Below are 15133 nucleotides of genomic sequence, written 5' to 3'. Positions count from 1 at the left end.
TACTAATCAACAGTCTGTCGACAACAGCCGCTGTATGAGCGACTCTGCTCCGTTACTTTTTACTGCATGTTTTGTATTAGAGGTCGTTTAGTTAAAAAAGTTAAAAAGACGCTGCCGCTTTCTGCTGCGTACGCCTTGAACTCATTCAAAAAGGCGCTGGCGCTCAGACAGAAACGCCAGGTGGACACGGGGGGCGTGGTCCTGAAGTGGACTGAAGGAGGTCACATGATCGATGTTCAATACTCATTTGTTTGAAAGTGCTAGAAGAGGTTTCTGTTGTTGTTTACTTCAGGGTCACACCAGAGTCCCGCCGTTGTCTCTCCTGTTGAACAGACTCGGATAAATGATGCTGTCGTCATCGTCGTCATAATCATCATCGTCTTCATCGCCATCGTCTTCATCATCATCATCACCATCGTCACCATCGTCACCATCGACAAACCCTTTGTCATCAACAACCTGCAGAGGATTCACATCATTAGTACATCAGAACTGAACGGGCACACCCAGAAGTATTCTGGCCCGCGGCGCCGCTCTCTGAAGCGCGTTTCTGTAGCTGACATGTTAATGGGCGCGTCACTCCCACAATCACAACAATTAAAGCTTCATCTTAACAACCAGAGCCCGACTTCAAAGACTTCTCTAACAAAGAGTCTGAACATCGATTCAGAACGCCGATACTCATCATCTGATTGGTTTAAATTAATAATAAATGATAAAGGTATCTTACTATCTGATCATTAAGGAAACATGTTGAAGTGCTGGCTTCTCTGACAACAATGCAGCAGTCAGTATGTCCTCCTTCTAACTTTAGATTCTGCTCCTGAATGCTCTGGATTTGTTTGGACCAGAGAAGGTAGGCGCTTTTAAGACACCCCCCCACACGGCCGTTTTGGACGCCCCTCGGTTTTCCAGATATGAGAGCAGTTATCAGGTCAACAGGTGTTGCAGCGATGGAAGCGGGCAAGAGAACTAAAAGACGAGACTCGATCGCCGTCTCAATGAGCTGCTAGCTGATTTAATCGATTTGTAAAAAGTCCGTCCCTTGCGAGAGGAAGTTCCTGTTTGTCTCATGTCTCGTGGAGTGAAGCCGCTGTGTTTACCTTGGTCACCTCCTGTCTGTGGCGTTCAGTCCTCGGCTCGGTGTCCAAAAAGGCCACAAAGTGGATCAGCGTGTAGATTCTGAAAAAAGAGAAGAAATCGTTGAGCAGGAACCTTGAGACTCTCTTCTCTCTCTGCTCTGATTGGACGTCCGCCGTTACCTGTGGTACAGCATGGCTATGAACTGGACCAGGACCAGCATGACGAAGGCCAGGATGAACATGAAGCCGATGGGGTCGATGAAAATGTACTCTCCAGTGAGCTGCAGGTTGATGTTGATCTTCGGCACCTGGATGAAGACGGACGTCTGCGTGAGCTGCAGCACGAAGGTCGCTATGAGCCAGAAGGCGTTACAGATGAAGAACACGAAGGTGATCTGAACACGAGGAAAGCGAAACGTTATTATTTGACCTCTTGGGGAACACGCTGATGTTCATTTATTCAGAGGTCACTCTCGTACCTTGTTCCTCAGCTCCTTCAGGTCATCAGCCATCTGTTTCTGCTTCTTTTTGTCCTCGGGCAGAGGCTCCAGGTATGTGGCGGTGAGCTCTCTGAAGAACTGATCCTCGTCCTGCGGGAGGAAACACAAACTCTGTCAGTAAAGTGTGTCGGACACTTTCTATTTATTTCAATGTAAGAGTCGTTTCCTGCAACACAAAGAGAAGTTAACAAACGTATGACTCAGTGCATGAACGAGCAACACTCTGCCGGTGTTACGGTTAAATGTGTGACCCTGAATTTAAAAACAAAACAAAAACAAACAAATAACACCAAAAATCGTCACCATGTGTACAACCTATCCCACCAGTTTTATTTTACATCATTTTGTTACTATACTGTCTCCATGTTTCTCTTTGTCCTGTTTGCTCATTTATTTATTTTGTCCCTCTTTCTAATTCATTCATTTTATTTACTGACCCTTTTGTTTTGTTTGTTTTTGTCTAAATCTGCTTGAAAAACTGTATCGTACCACAGTTCCCCTCTTTTTTGGATCTCTTTTTTTTATTGTGTGAGTGTGTGTGTGCACGTTTTGGTGAATAAAAGTTAAAAAAATAAATAAATGTGTGAACCTGGTAACCAGCGACTTTGAGCCGAGTCTTCTCAAACGTTTCTGTGTTTAGTTTGAAAACATATCTGAAGAGTAGATTTTGATTGATAAAGAAAAACAAACAAAGAGGCCGTTGTGAGGACTCTTGCTGTTTTCATGCAGCTGAAGGTCGCCAGTCAACACGGTAACGCTTTAAACGTAACACCTGTTAGCAGCGTCGGCAGAGAAACTCGCACAGCAACATGGTTGGAGACCAGCTGGTGGAGGTTCTACTGATCAGAGGGACAGACTCTCCTGTGAAGCTCTGCTGATGTTGAGACAGCGAGTTACGTTTCTGCGTGCTATCAGTTGTTAGCCTACTTCTACTGCTGCTGCTTTTAACACTTGTAGTTGGTGTGTTGATTAAAAAGTCGAGCATTCTTCCTTTAAACATTCATCACCATGTAAAGGACGGACAAAACTGTTTCTACAAACGGTTGTAAGAAGTTGAGGATTTGATCTGTTTTGTAGTATCACCGTGAGGCCTCGGGGTTAATCTCAGTCAAAGAGTCGAACAGTTCTGATGACTAAGAAGAAGAAGAAGAAGAATCTCCCACCTGGTCGAGCACGTCCTCCTGCAGGCGCATGTCATCGGACAAACTCTGTAGCTGTGAAACCCAGCCTGCAAGAAAGACAGCGACAGATTACAGCTCCTGTAAGTGTGGGGGTTAGAAACCCACCCGGGCACTGATTGAAACTTTGTGTTGATGGACACTCACTCTGGTTAGGGCAGGTGAAGTCAGGTGAGTGTTGTCTGGAGAAGAAGAAGAAGAAGAAGAAGAGAAGGGTTAACAGTTTTATGGGTTTGACTGTGAGGAGGGTACACTCTGCTGATTTCACACTCGATGTGCGTCATTATCCGATGTTACAATTCTACAATTCACTTAGCAGACACTTTTATCCAAAATTACGTACATCAGAGAGTAAGAACTAATTGTTTCAGGGCAGCCCATTTCCCTCCCCCCCCCCCTCTTGAAAGTTATTAAAAAATATATATACATTTTTATTTAATTTTTTGGCTTTTTTGTGCCTCTATTGTAGAGATAGGATAGTGGATAGGGAAATCAGGGAAATAAGTAATTGAAGGATACCTTTCCAATAGAACAGGACAGTTGTCATTAAAAGTAACGCATGAACACCAAGATTTCTTCAAGTGTTTATGTTGGCGTCCGTCTGCCTGCCCCCCACCCAAAAGCTGTAAACCTAGGGGAAACACTGCTAATCCATTCATACACCGCCTCTGAAGCAGCGGGAGCAATACGTGGTTAAGTGACTTGCCAAGGACACATCGGACATGTTGATCAGCTGGGAATTGAACCCTCAACCTTCCGGTTGAAAGGACTCCACCAATTGAGCCACAGCCACCCCTGATACCTGACAACACCTCCTCTTAGCCGTCTATTTAAGCTCTCTCTCTCTCTCTCTCTCTGCTCCTTCATCATCAGCTCAACTCTCGCTCAGCCCCGCCTCCACCCCAGCATCCCCCTGTCGGCTCCGACTGGGCAGGGTTTAAGATATCATCCCATCACTCCTCAAATCTCTGCATGTAAATTAAATCTGTGAGGAGGGACGAGGTCGGAGCGTAGACACCAAACACATACTATGTGTTCAGACTCCTCCTGATTTGTTGAACTCATCTTCTGTGTGGCTGTTTTTTTTTTTTTTTTAAAAAGGCTAAGGAAGGTCATCCTGCGCACTAATCATTCAGGTTTTATTTCAGTTACCTTGACAACTCGTCCGGCTCCCCCACATCCTCCACGATGGTATTTTGGGGTAGAGATTCCTGCCTTTCCAAAGCTATCACCTGGTCCTCCTGGTTCGCGATGAGCTCCTCTGCGTCGCCTCTCTGGCACACTTTTCTGCAGCATTTCGACTGCGAGAAGAACCGTGTGAACGCACTTTTGGCTGCAAAAAATAAAGACCGATTTCAAAGATAGAACGCAGCGTCATCTGCAAACTGATAAACAGTGAAGAAAGAGAGGGGAACGTTTGAATCATGGTCTCGTCTGTTTAGTAACCCTTAACAACAGTGGCTTTAAGGCCTTACCTTTATCGGCTTGAGATCGAGGGGCGGCAGCTGCTTGTTGGGTCGCTCCAGCAGGGGGCGTGGTCTCTCTGGTGCCCCAGGACACGTTGTTCATGTTGACCATGGAGTAAATGGTCAGCAGCAGGTAGGCGCTGGGGATGCAGACGATGTACAGCAAACCAAAGACGATGAGGCCGACCTCCTGAGGGTGCAGGAGCGCAGTCACCAGGTAGAAGCAGGCGAGGGAGATGATGAAGAGGCTGCTGGGAGTTAGGATGGTTTGTTCCTTCACCATGTTCCCTGATGGAGGATAAATAGAACGACAATGAGACCTGAACACGGGGAACCTTTCAGTGTAAGAAGTGTGTTGAGTTTGGATCACATACCAACTATGACCATCGCTGCTATCATCATGAGGAAGCCGTATATGATGCTCATGACCGCTGCAATGTGGATCTGAGTGTCCGACTTGATCTTAAAGCTGATGCCGAGGAAGATGACCGGAGGAATCAGAGAGATGACCAGAGCAGCGTTTGGATGAATGTCCAGCAGCAGGGTCAAACAACCTGCAGGATGGTTTGACCAACACAGAATTAAGTAGCCGTTAGCTTGTTTAAGAACAATGGAAAGCATTTTTACTCGGTCCCCAAAGAGGATCACATCACTGTTACATCAGAAAAAATAACAATAGCTCCAAAACAAGGCCGACCTGCAATCATGAGGACGACGGTGGACGGTGACAGAATGGACGAAGCCATGCTGAAGAGCTGGTAGAACATGTAGGGTTTGGACATGGACGGGTTCCTCTTGGAAATCAGGGTGGTCGAGCCCAGCAGGTCTATGATGTTGGCCATGGTGGACGGTCCCCATCGACGACGCTGAAAAGGGCATGCACAGATTATCTCAAGGCATGGCCATCATAGTGGGGGGGTGGTGGGGGGGGACTGACTACCAAGGGTCCCAATAAGGGACTACTTCATGTAGCAGCCAGAGGTTAGCGGACAGATTGTAGCATTAAAACACTCAAGCCAGTGGTATCGATGTTTGATGTAGACTTGAAATATCTGATGGTACAAAAGTTAACTTCAGGATAATGGCATGCACATTCATCAGGTTGTGTTTTCTTGGAAGAGAAACTCATTTATTCATGACCAGTGATGGGAATAACGGCGTTATAAATAACGGCGTTACTAACGGCGTTACTTTTTTCAGTAACGAGTAATCAAATTGATTACTCTTCCCATCATTATAACACCGTTACCGTTACTGCCAAAAAATGCGGCGCGTTACTATGACTGAAGCTGTTCTTCATCAGACCAACTAGATCTCTAAGCCGAGCGGCAAAGATATTTCTTACTGTTCTTCCTCTTTGGTGAGTGCGGACACGAGACAATCGCATAAATGATGACGATTGGCTGAGGTAGAGTAAAATTTCATGGTGAGCCAATCAGAGGTAGAGTTGGGCGGGTGTTGTTTACACAAATTCGAAAGCATGCATAGTCGGCCCCACCACCACCACCACACGTTTTGTCTCAGGCCGAGCTAAACAAACTGTTAGCCAGGTATGTTGTGGAGGATATGCTGCCATTATCGATGGTTGAGTCGGAGTCATTCAGAGCACTAGTTGCCAAAATAGCGGTCAGAGCAGGAGTTGGCCTGCCATGCAGAAAGACGTTCACGAACTATATAGACGCCCAACATGCTCAAATGAATGTCGAGCTCAAACAGACATTTGAGAAATTAGAATATTTGTCTACCACAGCAGACAACACATCTATTATGTCATTTTTACGGATCCACTATATAAACATAGTAATTATAATATCTACAATAATTCATGACATTTGATTGGAGGCTAGTCTCACTTTGTCCCACAGCAACATTAAAATAGTTTAGATTTGTGTACACTGTTTCTGTTAATTATTGATTGTATTAAGTGTCCATTTCATTATAATATTCAGATTTATCATAAATAATTGAACATGTATTTTAAGTTCTGTTAAAGAGGGGTGGAGGTGGGGTCCAAATTCTTTGACACATTTGAGCATTTAAAAATTTACTTGAAAGTAACGCAATAGTTACTTTCCAAAGTAACTAGTTACTTTTATAATTTGTTACTCAGTAACTACTTTAGTTACTTTTTGGGAGAAGTAACTAGTAACTGTAACTAATTACTTTTTTAAAGTAACTTGCCCAACACTGTTCATGACTCATTTATGTAACTCTAAGAGGCGTGTCTGCATGTTTCTTTAACAAAGTCATAATTATCAAGACAATAGCCTGATTATTGTGGAGGAGGTAATTATACCTGCTCAGGTTAATACGTAACATTTAAATGTTACCTTTAAAATATGAATGAGAACAATAGAGAGGAATTCTCAGATACCTGATCCAAAGGGCACCCTTACAAATCTGAGTCGAGTCCAAAGAGCAGAGAACAGTTTTGTTTCATCGAAAACATGTAGCATCACATGCTAATCAGAGTTCTCATGGAAGCTAGCTGAACATCTCACCAAGCAGGTCCAGCGTGAGCAAAGGATGCTGACTAAAAAACACCAGAAAAAACATCACAGGTACAAATGATTGAAAAAGACCCTTGTAATCACCTGGTTGTAAAACTCTTTGAACTCCTCGGGGGCGTTGGTGTAAGCGTCGGACGCTGCGTTGTACTCCACTCTCCATCCCTGCTTCAGCATCAAAGTGCACAGCCAGCGGTCCTCACCTGCAGAGCGACAGGTTTTCAAAACACTGAAATACTAAAGCTATACACTGTATATAGGCATGAATCAGCACATCTCCATGGCTTTGGTTTGAGATGTATGCGCTGCAGTGAGGTTTCAGTTTACCTGCAGACTGTTTTAGCTTACACAACCCAAGTAATTATGCACACTCGAGTTCAGCCGGCATGAGGTCAGGATGATTAACCTGACACAGCTTTATTTCCATTTAATGGATCTCATTAGAATGGATCACTAATGGGAGGGTATGGGTTAGAGTTAGGTTACGGGAAATCATTCTTCCACTGTCCTGTTGATTACTTTGGGGTCGTAGTTCAGCATTAGGCCAGAGCTACAGACTGACCGGAGCTCCAGCCCAGACTACTGGCGGTAGGCTACGGGACACAACATTTGCCAGGCTTTGGTGTGCGTGACAAAGTGTGAAAGTAAACCCAACCAAATAAGAAATCTAACACTTACAATTTCACCCCTGAATCGAGTCCACCTGACATCATATGTGAAAGCGACCTTAGTTACCTTGGTTGTACTGGATGTGATGTGCCGGCTTTGAGGCCTTGACTGTGTATTTTTTCATCACGTTGTCGTCCATTAGCGCTGACGCTCTGAACAGACTGAAGCAGCCCGGGCTGCACAGCACACAGCCGTACACGTGCTCCGCCGTCTTGTGGAGCCAGTGACCAACAGCGTATTCAAACTTCTGGTACCACACCATGGGACCTGCCAGGGGGAAGACAGAGCCGTCATTACAAAGTCTAAACCAGCATCCTTCAGTACGGACTGTCTTGAATGTTTCTTTCAGGTTCATGTTCCTGTTCTTGGACTGTAATGGACCGACCTGATCCGGTCGGGTGAATCCTTCCACATGCAGCGCCGACGAGCGGATAACGTTTCAGACGGTCGATAAGCAACATCACAGACGCCGGCTGAAAGTCCGTGTCCCCGTCCAAAGCCAAGATGTAGGTGTTGTGCTTCTCTCTCTGGAGGAATGAAACCACATGTGCTTTGTTTTACACATAGCATCTTTTCATGTCACATATAAATGCACGTTTTTTCCACATTTCTCCGTTTGTGTTTTTTTCCATCTTCTCACCTGAAACTCTCTCTTCAGGTCGGCCTCCCCCCCTCCTTTCCCCCACCTTTTGTAATACTTGGTGGAGAGCTTCCAGCCCAGGAGATAGTACAGGTACATCACCTGGAAAACATCAAACATCTGTCAGCATTTTCAGAATCAGCATCCTTTTCATCTCACTGTAAAGGTAGGATCTACATGACGTTTCATCTTTTCAAATGGATGGTAACCAGACTACTTTGCATGATAACGATTTTATCTTTTGGTGCCACATATCTTCTTTTTTTTATCTTTTATTTATTCTTTTATTTGAATGATCACTATCTAGTGTGTTTTCATTTCGTCTTCAGTCTGGCTGACTTTTAATCAGTCTGTCCAATATCAGTGTCTTCTTTATCTATGTTTTCAATTCAATCAATCAAACCTTACTTACTGCTATATTACAAAGACCCGGCCTATCCATCACGAGCACTTTAGCAAAGCAGCAAAAGTTACAGTGGTAAGAAAAAACTGCTTTATTAAAAGTCAGAAATCTTAGTCTATGTTTTAACTCCTTGTGTAGGCTAATCTGTTGCTTGTTCACTTGTCTTTGTTTGTGTTTCTCTCTCATGTGTGTGAGCTGCTCCACACAAAGAGGGATTAATAAAGTTGTTTGAATTTGAATTTGTCCACACCTGAGACCATCTCTTCTTGTGGCGAATGAGCAGCTTGTCCTTAAAGTGAACCGTCAGACTGTTTCCATGAGGCATGGTGATGACCAGGCGACCTCCGTACGACGTCCTCACCACACTCTGATCAGGGATCTGCTGCTGCTTCTCGAAGAGGCCTTTATCCAGATTGATGAAGATACTGATGGACAGAGGGAAAGGATTCACTTACAGGCTCAGTATCAGTGAGACCATCAGGGACTCGGTGTGTCTCATACCTGTAAACTTCTCGGATTATGTCCACCATCATCTCTGCGTATTTGTTGACGTGGCGGCCCTGACTTCCTGGGACGTCGCTGAAGGCGTCATCGAAGTAGATGTGGCCTTCAAAGGTCACATCAGTCGTCTGTCCTTCCTTCTTTGGCCTGTACTTGTCCATTCTGTAAGTAAAAAGTTTACTTCCACTGATGTAAAGTTCTCACACATTCATGAAACTCCTGTAAACTGCAGCCCAATCGTTCCCCCCGACTTTACCCAAACCTTTTCCTTCCAGCCCCTTAGTAATATTTCTGTGAGAAGTCAGTGTGAGATTTTTATTGTCCTTAGAGCCTGGACATTAGTTCCTTGTGAAAGACCTTTTTAAAATGATCCAGTAAGTGTGTCATCATGTTTGAAGTTAACATGGGAAACCACAGAACAGACAGAGCATGCTAAACTTACCGAAACAAAGAAATGACTATCTTCATCATCTCGTCGTAGGTCTCGTGCCACATGGTCGCACAAAGGAACACTTTCACTGGATCAAGAGGCCTCCGTCTGCCAATAACAGGAAACAGTTTTTAATAAATATAATCCCATACATTCAGACTCTCAATTTGGACCTCACTCAACAACAAACATCGTTACGTCAGCACAAAGTGGATCTTAACCTTTACACAGATCTAGACTTCATAATTACATAATTAGTATCTGCACCAAGGCTTTGAGGACACACCTGTTTGGCTGATTCATACAGGTATAATTTTAGACCGGGCCAGACAGTTTCCACCATATCTATTGTCTTCTTTTGTTTACAGGAGGCCTTGAAGTTGTTTGTTAGTATTATGTTTAATGTCAGCGTGTTGTAACCTACGAAGGGTGCAATTAAAATTGTAAATAATAATTAGACATGACTATCGTTTGTTTGGACACAAAGAGTTTAATTGTGTTTTTCTTTTTAAAGCCTTTGTGTATTATTGTTCATTAAATCAAAGGCTGCAAACGTGCTTCATAACGTGCAAGTTCAACTTCAGGGCAACTCAGCAGAGTTGGTGGTAAATTTAAAGTGAATTACAGACTTTGATTTTACATCGTGACTGAGACTGATAAGTCTTGTTGGCGTGGTAGTTGGAGACGATTGGAGAGGTCAAAGGACACCAGACCTTTATAAGAAAACCAGACGTTAACTTACTGTTTCCGCTTTTTAGGCGTCTGGATGTCAAATCGAGTGTTAAGGAGCAGGGACTGTTCTATAAGTCCTCCTTCATACAGCCTCCGGATGAACAGGTCCTGAGTCCTCTGGATGCGGTTCAGGCTGAGGTTCCAAAGGTGGACAGTGGCCAACACAAGGCCGAGCCACCAGGAAAATGCTGAACCTGAAGAATGATGAGGTTCAGGGTTAGAGAAAACTTCCACCCTGAAATCCTCACACTGCAATCATTATTCAAAGAGAGAGTTTATTCATGGGACAATAAGGTCTTTGGAAGTTTTTACTTGGAACCATTTCCTTCAAACTCGCCCGACCAGCTTCTACTTTGACTGACTTATTCATTGCTGTTCCCATAATGCATCACCGAGAGAGAGTAGCCGAAGAAATGTAACTCAGTGAAATCATGGTGGAGGCTGCTATGTCCACCAGTATAAACTAATTCCAGTCTTACATCACTGGTGTAGCAATGGGACCAAGTTGGGGTTCATCGTCTAACAGCCGATGAAACCAGATATCATCGGGTCATCTGTGGAACCGCTAGTGAATTGTGCAACTTCCTGTAAGGTGTTGAACTGAAGCTAAAGTTTGTTACCTGTCAGTATGCCGATGTCAAAACTGTTGGACATGTCCAGGAAGCAGAGGGTGTGTGTTACATCCAACACCAGATTTGGAAACACACTGGCGTTAAGGTTTCCGCTTCTTCCATCCACGACCACATCACAGTAGCTTGTGAAGTTGATACTGGTTCCATTCAGACTGGTTTTGTAGTCCTGATAGTAAACGATAACGGGGATGACGAGTAGAGCCATGACAGCCAGAGAGGCCAGGTACAGAGGCAGGATGAAGCACCGTCGCATGGCGTGCATCTTGCAGGCTACCAGTGAAAACCAGTGGCAGAGCGCAGAGGAGATCAGCTGGACACCGATGATGATGCCTATGATTGTTGTCTCACGCCTGGGGATGAATCTGACCACGTCCCATTCCATTTTGTTTAGGGGGACGTAGGCTCCGAGCACGCAGGCAGTCACGGCGATCCTGAGCAGGCTGGAGAGGATTTGCAGGATGTTCTGGCTCCTTTTTACATCCATACTGAGCCTCTTGAGGAAAATAGAGCTGCTGTTTTCACTGATCAGTCTCAGGTAGTTTTCCCACCAGGTCAACGACACCAAGAAGGACCCACCGACCGCCAGGCCGACCCAGGTCATCATCCTGGAATCAGCGGGATCCTTCATGATGTACAACACGAGGAACAGGATGTAGCCAAGCAGAACCAGGATGAAGGCGCCGATGGACGGCACCAGGAAGCGGTTCCTTTCCTGCGCAGTGTGTTGAGTGATCACTTGTAGTAGTGCAGAGAGGACGGCTACACCATTAAGGATGGTCACGTTGGTGACGATGTCCAAGTGTGGCATGGCGACTATCGTGAGAATTGCTGCACCCAGAGACACAACAAACTCGAAGAACAAAACCTGCAGAGAGAGAGAGGTTGGTTGAAGAATGTGTAATTGGGAGCATTAGTTCTGTTACTTTGTGTAAAATCTCATTGAGAGTGTGGTTCCAATTTGTAGCACAAGGAGGCGTAACCTCCAGGTGAGACAGCTCAGTGTGCTCGGTAGCCCTCGTCTTCAGACTGGCAGAAGCAGGAAAGGAAACACACCTGTTGCTATGATTTCCCTGTTATTTACAGGTGAGTAAATGTCACAAATCACATAAATGTGGTCTATATTCTTCTATAGCATGTAGAAGCTAACGCCATCCTTTAGTGTGTGTCAGGATGTGTTTTAAATGTGTTTTGAAGGTTTTAAGGTACTTTAGCTATGATGCTCATGGGCGCTAGCTTAGCTCATCGCCACGTTCATATATGGGCGCCACTGCATGTCAAATGTTGTTTTTGAAGAAAGAAATGAAAACCAAAATACAGTTTAAGTAAAACTGAAATACATAAACATATGTACAATTATAAAGACTGGCAGAAGTGAGGAAAGGAAACACATTACCTGTTGCTTTGTCTCATTATTTCCCTGTTATTCACATTTCCCTCCATACGGGGCCTGTTACACTTGCAATATTACGTTTACATTTGAAAAGCTGGTGTTTGGTTGTTTGGATGATAAGTCCAAATAAAGTCCACTTATATAATACCAACCAACCATACCACCAAAGATTTGGATGCCTCTGAGTTCATTTCTGTTTCCATGGTATCGAAACAGGTAATCGTGTTGAATCTAAATACTAAATACTAAATATACTACCCCTCTTCAGAAACCAATGGTTGTCATCACTAAAACTACGTCCATGTTTTATGGTTGGTAAACTTTCTTCAAGGCAACAACGATGGAAGAGAGACTGTAAAGTAAACCTGGTGGAGTTCTCACCACAGCGACGGTACTCTTGGCCGGCGTCTTTGATGATTTGTAACAGGCCTTCCAGACGCTCTTCTGTAAGATGAGAACGCTGGACGCGATGAGAGAGCAGCCGATACACAGCAGGGCGACGGGTTTCCGCTCGTCGGAGAGGATCTTGGTGCCTTCATTGGACAAGGTGATGAGCAGCAGGAAAGACGTCTGGAAGGAGAAACAAAGTCAAGGCACAGTGAAAATATTTAAGGGCTTCAGGGGTAGAGAACTAGAGTCACAGAGTTACAAGTCATGTGGAAAATCATTCATTCACTTCTGTACAATCAAACTTATTCAGACTTCAAGGGGTTTACTCTCTGCACAGTGTGTCAATAATTGTAAATATTTATTTATTTAGAACAAACCTTGCTGCATAGAGCCAACCCAAACACGATCAGAGCGACCACACAGAGAGTGAAGACCCTCAGCAGTTGGATCATCTTCCATGGCGTCTGTTCGTCTTCGATGGTGGGGACCTCTCGACACGTATCCCACGGCCTCCTGCAGATTCATCAAATACAATTAATGCTCCGAAATAATGAGAGAGGTGGTGAGCATGCTGTCGAAAAGAAACGTACTGGTGATTTAATGATGTGTTCATGAACGTCTTCTGTCCTCTCTTGGAGGAGGAAACATTTACTGAAACGTTAAATCAGTAGAGGAATCAAAGGTACCATCAATCCATCCACAACACCCCAGTGACGTTCCCAGAGGGCACGAGCTCCTCTGTCAGCACCCGTCTGTTTGTTTTACCTTTTTTTAAGCTTTCTGCTGTCTTCTTGCAGCTCTGGATGAAATGTACTCCTGGCTTTATATTGCTGAGTTCATGTCTTAGTTTTATTGTAAAGAAAAGTTACAAGTAAAATAATCCAATCAGGAGCTTTTATTTACCAGAACACCTACAATATTTTTCTTTGCTGTTGTCAGTCACTGTAGCTGCTGCACCCCCTTTAACCTCAGATGCACCCTAAGTCAGAGTCAGCCTAAGCCTGGTCTCAGGTCTTCCTCTTCCATTCACTTCATTTCATTTCAAACCTTTATTTAAGCATCGAAAACCAATGAGGTTTCCCTCATTTACAATGATGTCAAGATACAGATAAAAAAAATTAAAAAAAGGGCACAAATAAAACAACAAAGACAGGTCAGGATGATTCTCATTACAAACAATTACACACTGTGGTGAAGTGGTTTGAGATAATTGTCTTAATCTGCCCAAGAGAAACAAGAGTGTCAGTCTTGAGACAGTGTTGTAAATTGTTCCACATTTTTGGAGCTAAGAAGCTAAAAGCGGATTTTCCAAGTTCAGAGTAAACCCGCGGGACTTCAGTGGAGCGAGTGTGGTAGGGGCCGATGGTCCAGTTCAGCAGAGATGTTATATAAGATGGTATATGTCCACTAACGGATTTATAAATAAAGACATACATGTGATTATCATGTCTCTGTGACAGAGAAGACCAGCCAACTTTGCTAAAGAGAATACAATGATGAGTGTTATAGGGGTCTCCGGTTATGAATCTAAGAGCAGAGTGATAAACTGAATCTAGGTTTTTAAGAGTGGAAGCAGAGGCATGTGGCATGAGGCAAGATGGTATTGCCATAATCAAGCACTGACATAAAGACAGCCTCAACGATACGTTTGATACAATCAGGAGGGAAGTTAGCTCTGTTTCTGCCGAAGTTTGCCGGTGAGATTTTCCACATGATGTTTAAAAGTAAAAGATATTTATGTATTCTGACCCTTTCAATACTGCTGCCATTGAGTGTGGATAATTGTAGACTGTTAAAAACAATATCTCTGGCTTTTTAGAAGATCATGTACTTGGTTTTACTGGCATTTATGACCAGTCTTAAGCCGATAAATGCTGTATTAAAAGCAGCAGTTTCTCTACAGCAAGCTGTACAGACTCAGCAGAACAATGCAGTACAATATAGTCTGCGTAAAGATGAATCTTACAGGCCGTGATAAACGAAACAACATTGTTAATATAGATTATGAATAACATAGGGCCCAGAACGAACCCTTGTGGAACGCCTTTTGTTAATGACAGAAATGCAGACTGAACGTTCCAGCCTTTACACACTGTGATCTATCAGACAGGTAGTTCTGGAACCATTCACAAGTGTTGGCGTCAAACCCAATGTTACACAATATTTGAATGAGAAGACCATGATCGACGGTATCAAACGCTTTCGACAAGTCAACAAAAACAGCAGCACAATGCATTTTCCTGTCTATACTAGTGACAATATCATTAACAACTAAGGTGACAGCAGATGCAGTACTGTGCACAGTGAAGCCTGACTGATGAGGCCTTAAGACAGAAACATTTCTGCCATGAACATGATTTTATTTCCCCTGAGTTTCATCTTCAGTAAGCACTCTTTGTAAAGATCTGTTTTTAAATAAAGTTATTTTGATTAAATGGATTAAAGAGGTAGCTCCTTACTTGGGCAGGCTCCTGTCTTTTTCGTCCATGTCTGTGTGGTCGATGTTCACACTGCGCCCGTCTGCTCGTGTGAAGCTGAGGATGAAGTGATGGCGAGCTTTTTAAACCTGATGTCCAGATTCCATCATCACGTTGGAGTCATTACTCAACACAC

General features: G+C 43.9%; 1 protein-coding gene and 1 long non-coding RNA gene across 2 annotated transcripts in view; both read right to left on the bottom strand.

Moving 5' to 3' along the window:
- The window catches only part of LOC132991148 (uncharacterized), a 119908-nt gene that overhangs the window by 84517 nt on the left and 20258 nt on the right, over window positions 1-15133 (bottom strand). The window lies entirely within an intron of this gene.
- LOC132991022 (chitin synthase chs-2-like) lies at window positions 263-15101 on the bottom strand. The gene is made up of 22 exons (XM_061059581.1): window positions 14980-15101; window positions 12898-13033; window positions 12512-12700; window positions 10729-11605; window positions 10119-10302; window positions 9389-9484; window positions 8947-9108; window positions 8696-8870; window positions 8043-8144; window positions 7788-7929; window positions 7469-7669; window positions 6821-6936; window positions 4924-5092; window positions 4601-4780; window positions 4236-4514; window positions 3913-4093; window positions 2908-2942; window positions 2746-2810; window positions 1562-1672; window positions 1263-1477; window positions 1104-1182; window positions 263-459 (listed from the first exon to the last, which is right to left on the bottom strand). Exons 1-22 carry the CDS (start codon window positions 15006-15008, stop codon window positions 295-297), a joined length of 3888 nt encoding a protein of 1295 aa, XP_060915564.1. The 5' UTR covers window positions 15009-15101; the 3' UTR covers window positions 263-294.

Source organism: Labrus mixtus, chromosome 16 (genome assembly GCF_963584025.1).
Source record: "Labrus mixtus chromosome 16, fLabMix1.1, whole genome shotgun sequence".
NCBI classification, from domain to species: domain Eukaryota; kingdom Metazoa; phylum Chordata; class Actinopteri; order Labriformes; family Labridae; genus Labrus; species Labrus mixtus.
This window is presented reverse-complemented; position numbering and strand designations above follow the sequence as displayed.

Excerpts from the sequence above, each read along its gene's own strand:
- LOC132991022 (XM_061059581.1), bottom strand. The coding sequence starts at position 15,008 with ATGGACGAAAAAGACAGGAGCCTGCCCAA. Across the intron at positions 7,930-8,042 it reads ACCTGAAGAGAGAGTTTCAG|AGAGAGAAGCACAACACCTA; the intron begins GTGAGAAGATGG and ends TCATTCCTCCAG. Across the intron at positions 2,811-2,907 it reads CTTCACCTGCCCTAACCAGA|GCTGGGTTTCACAGCTACAG; the intron begins GTGAGTGTCCAT and ends TCTTTCTTGCAG.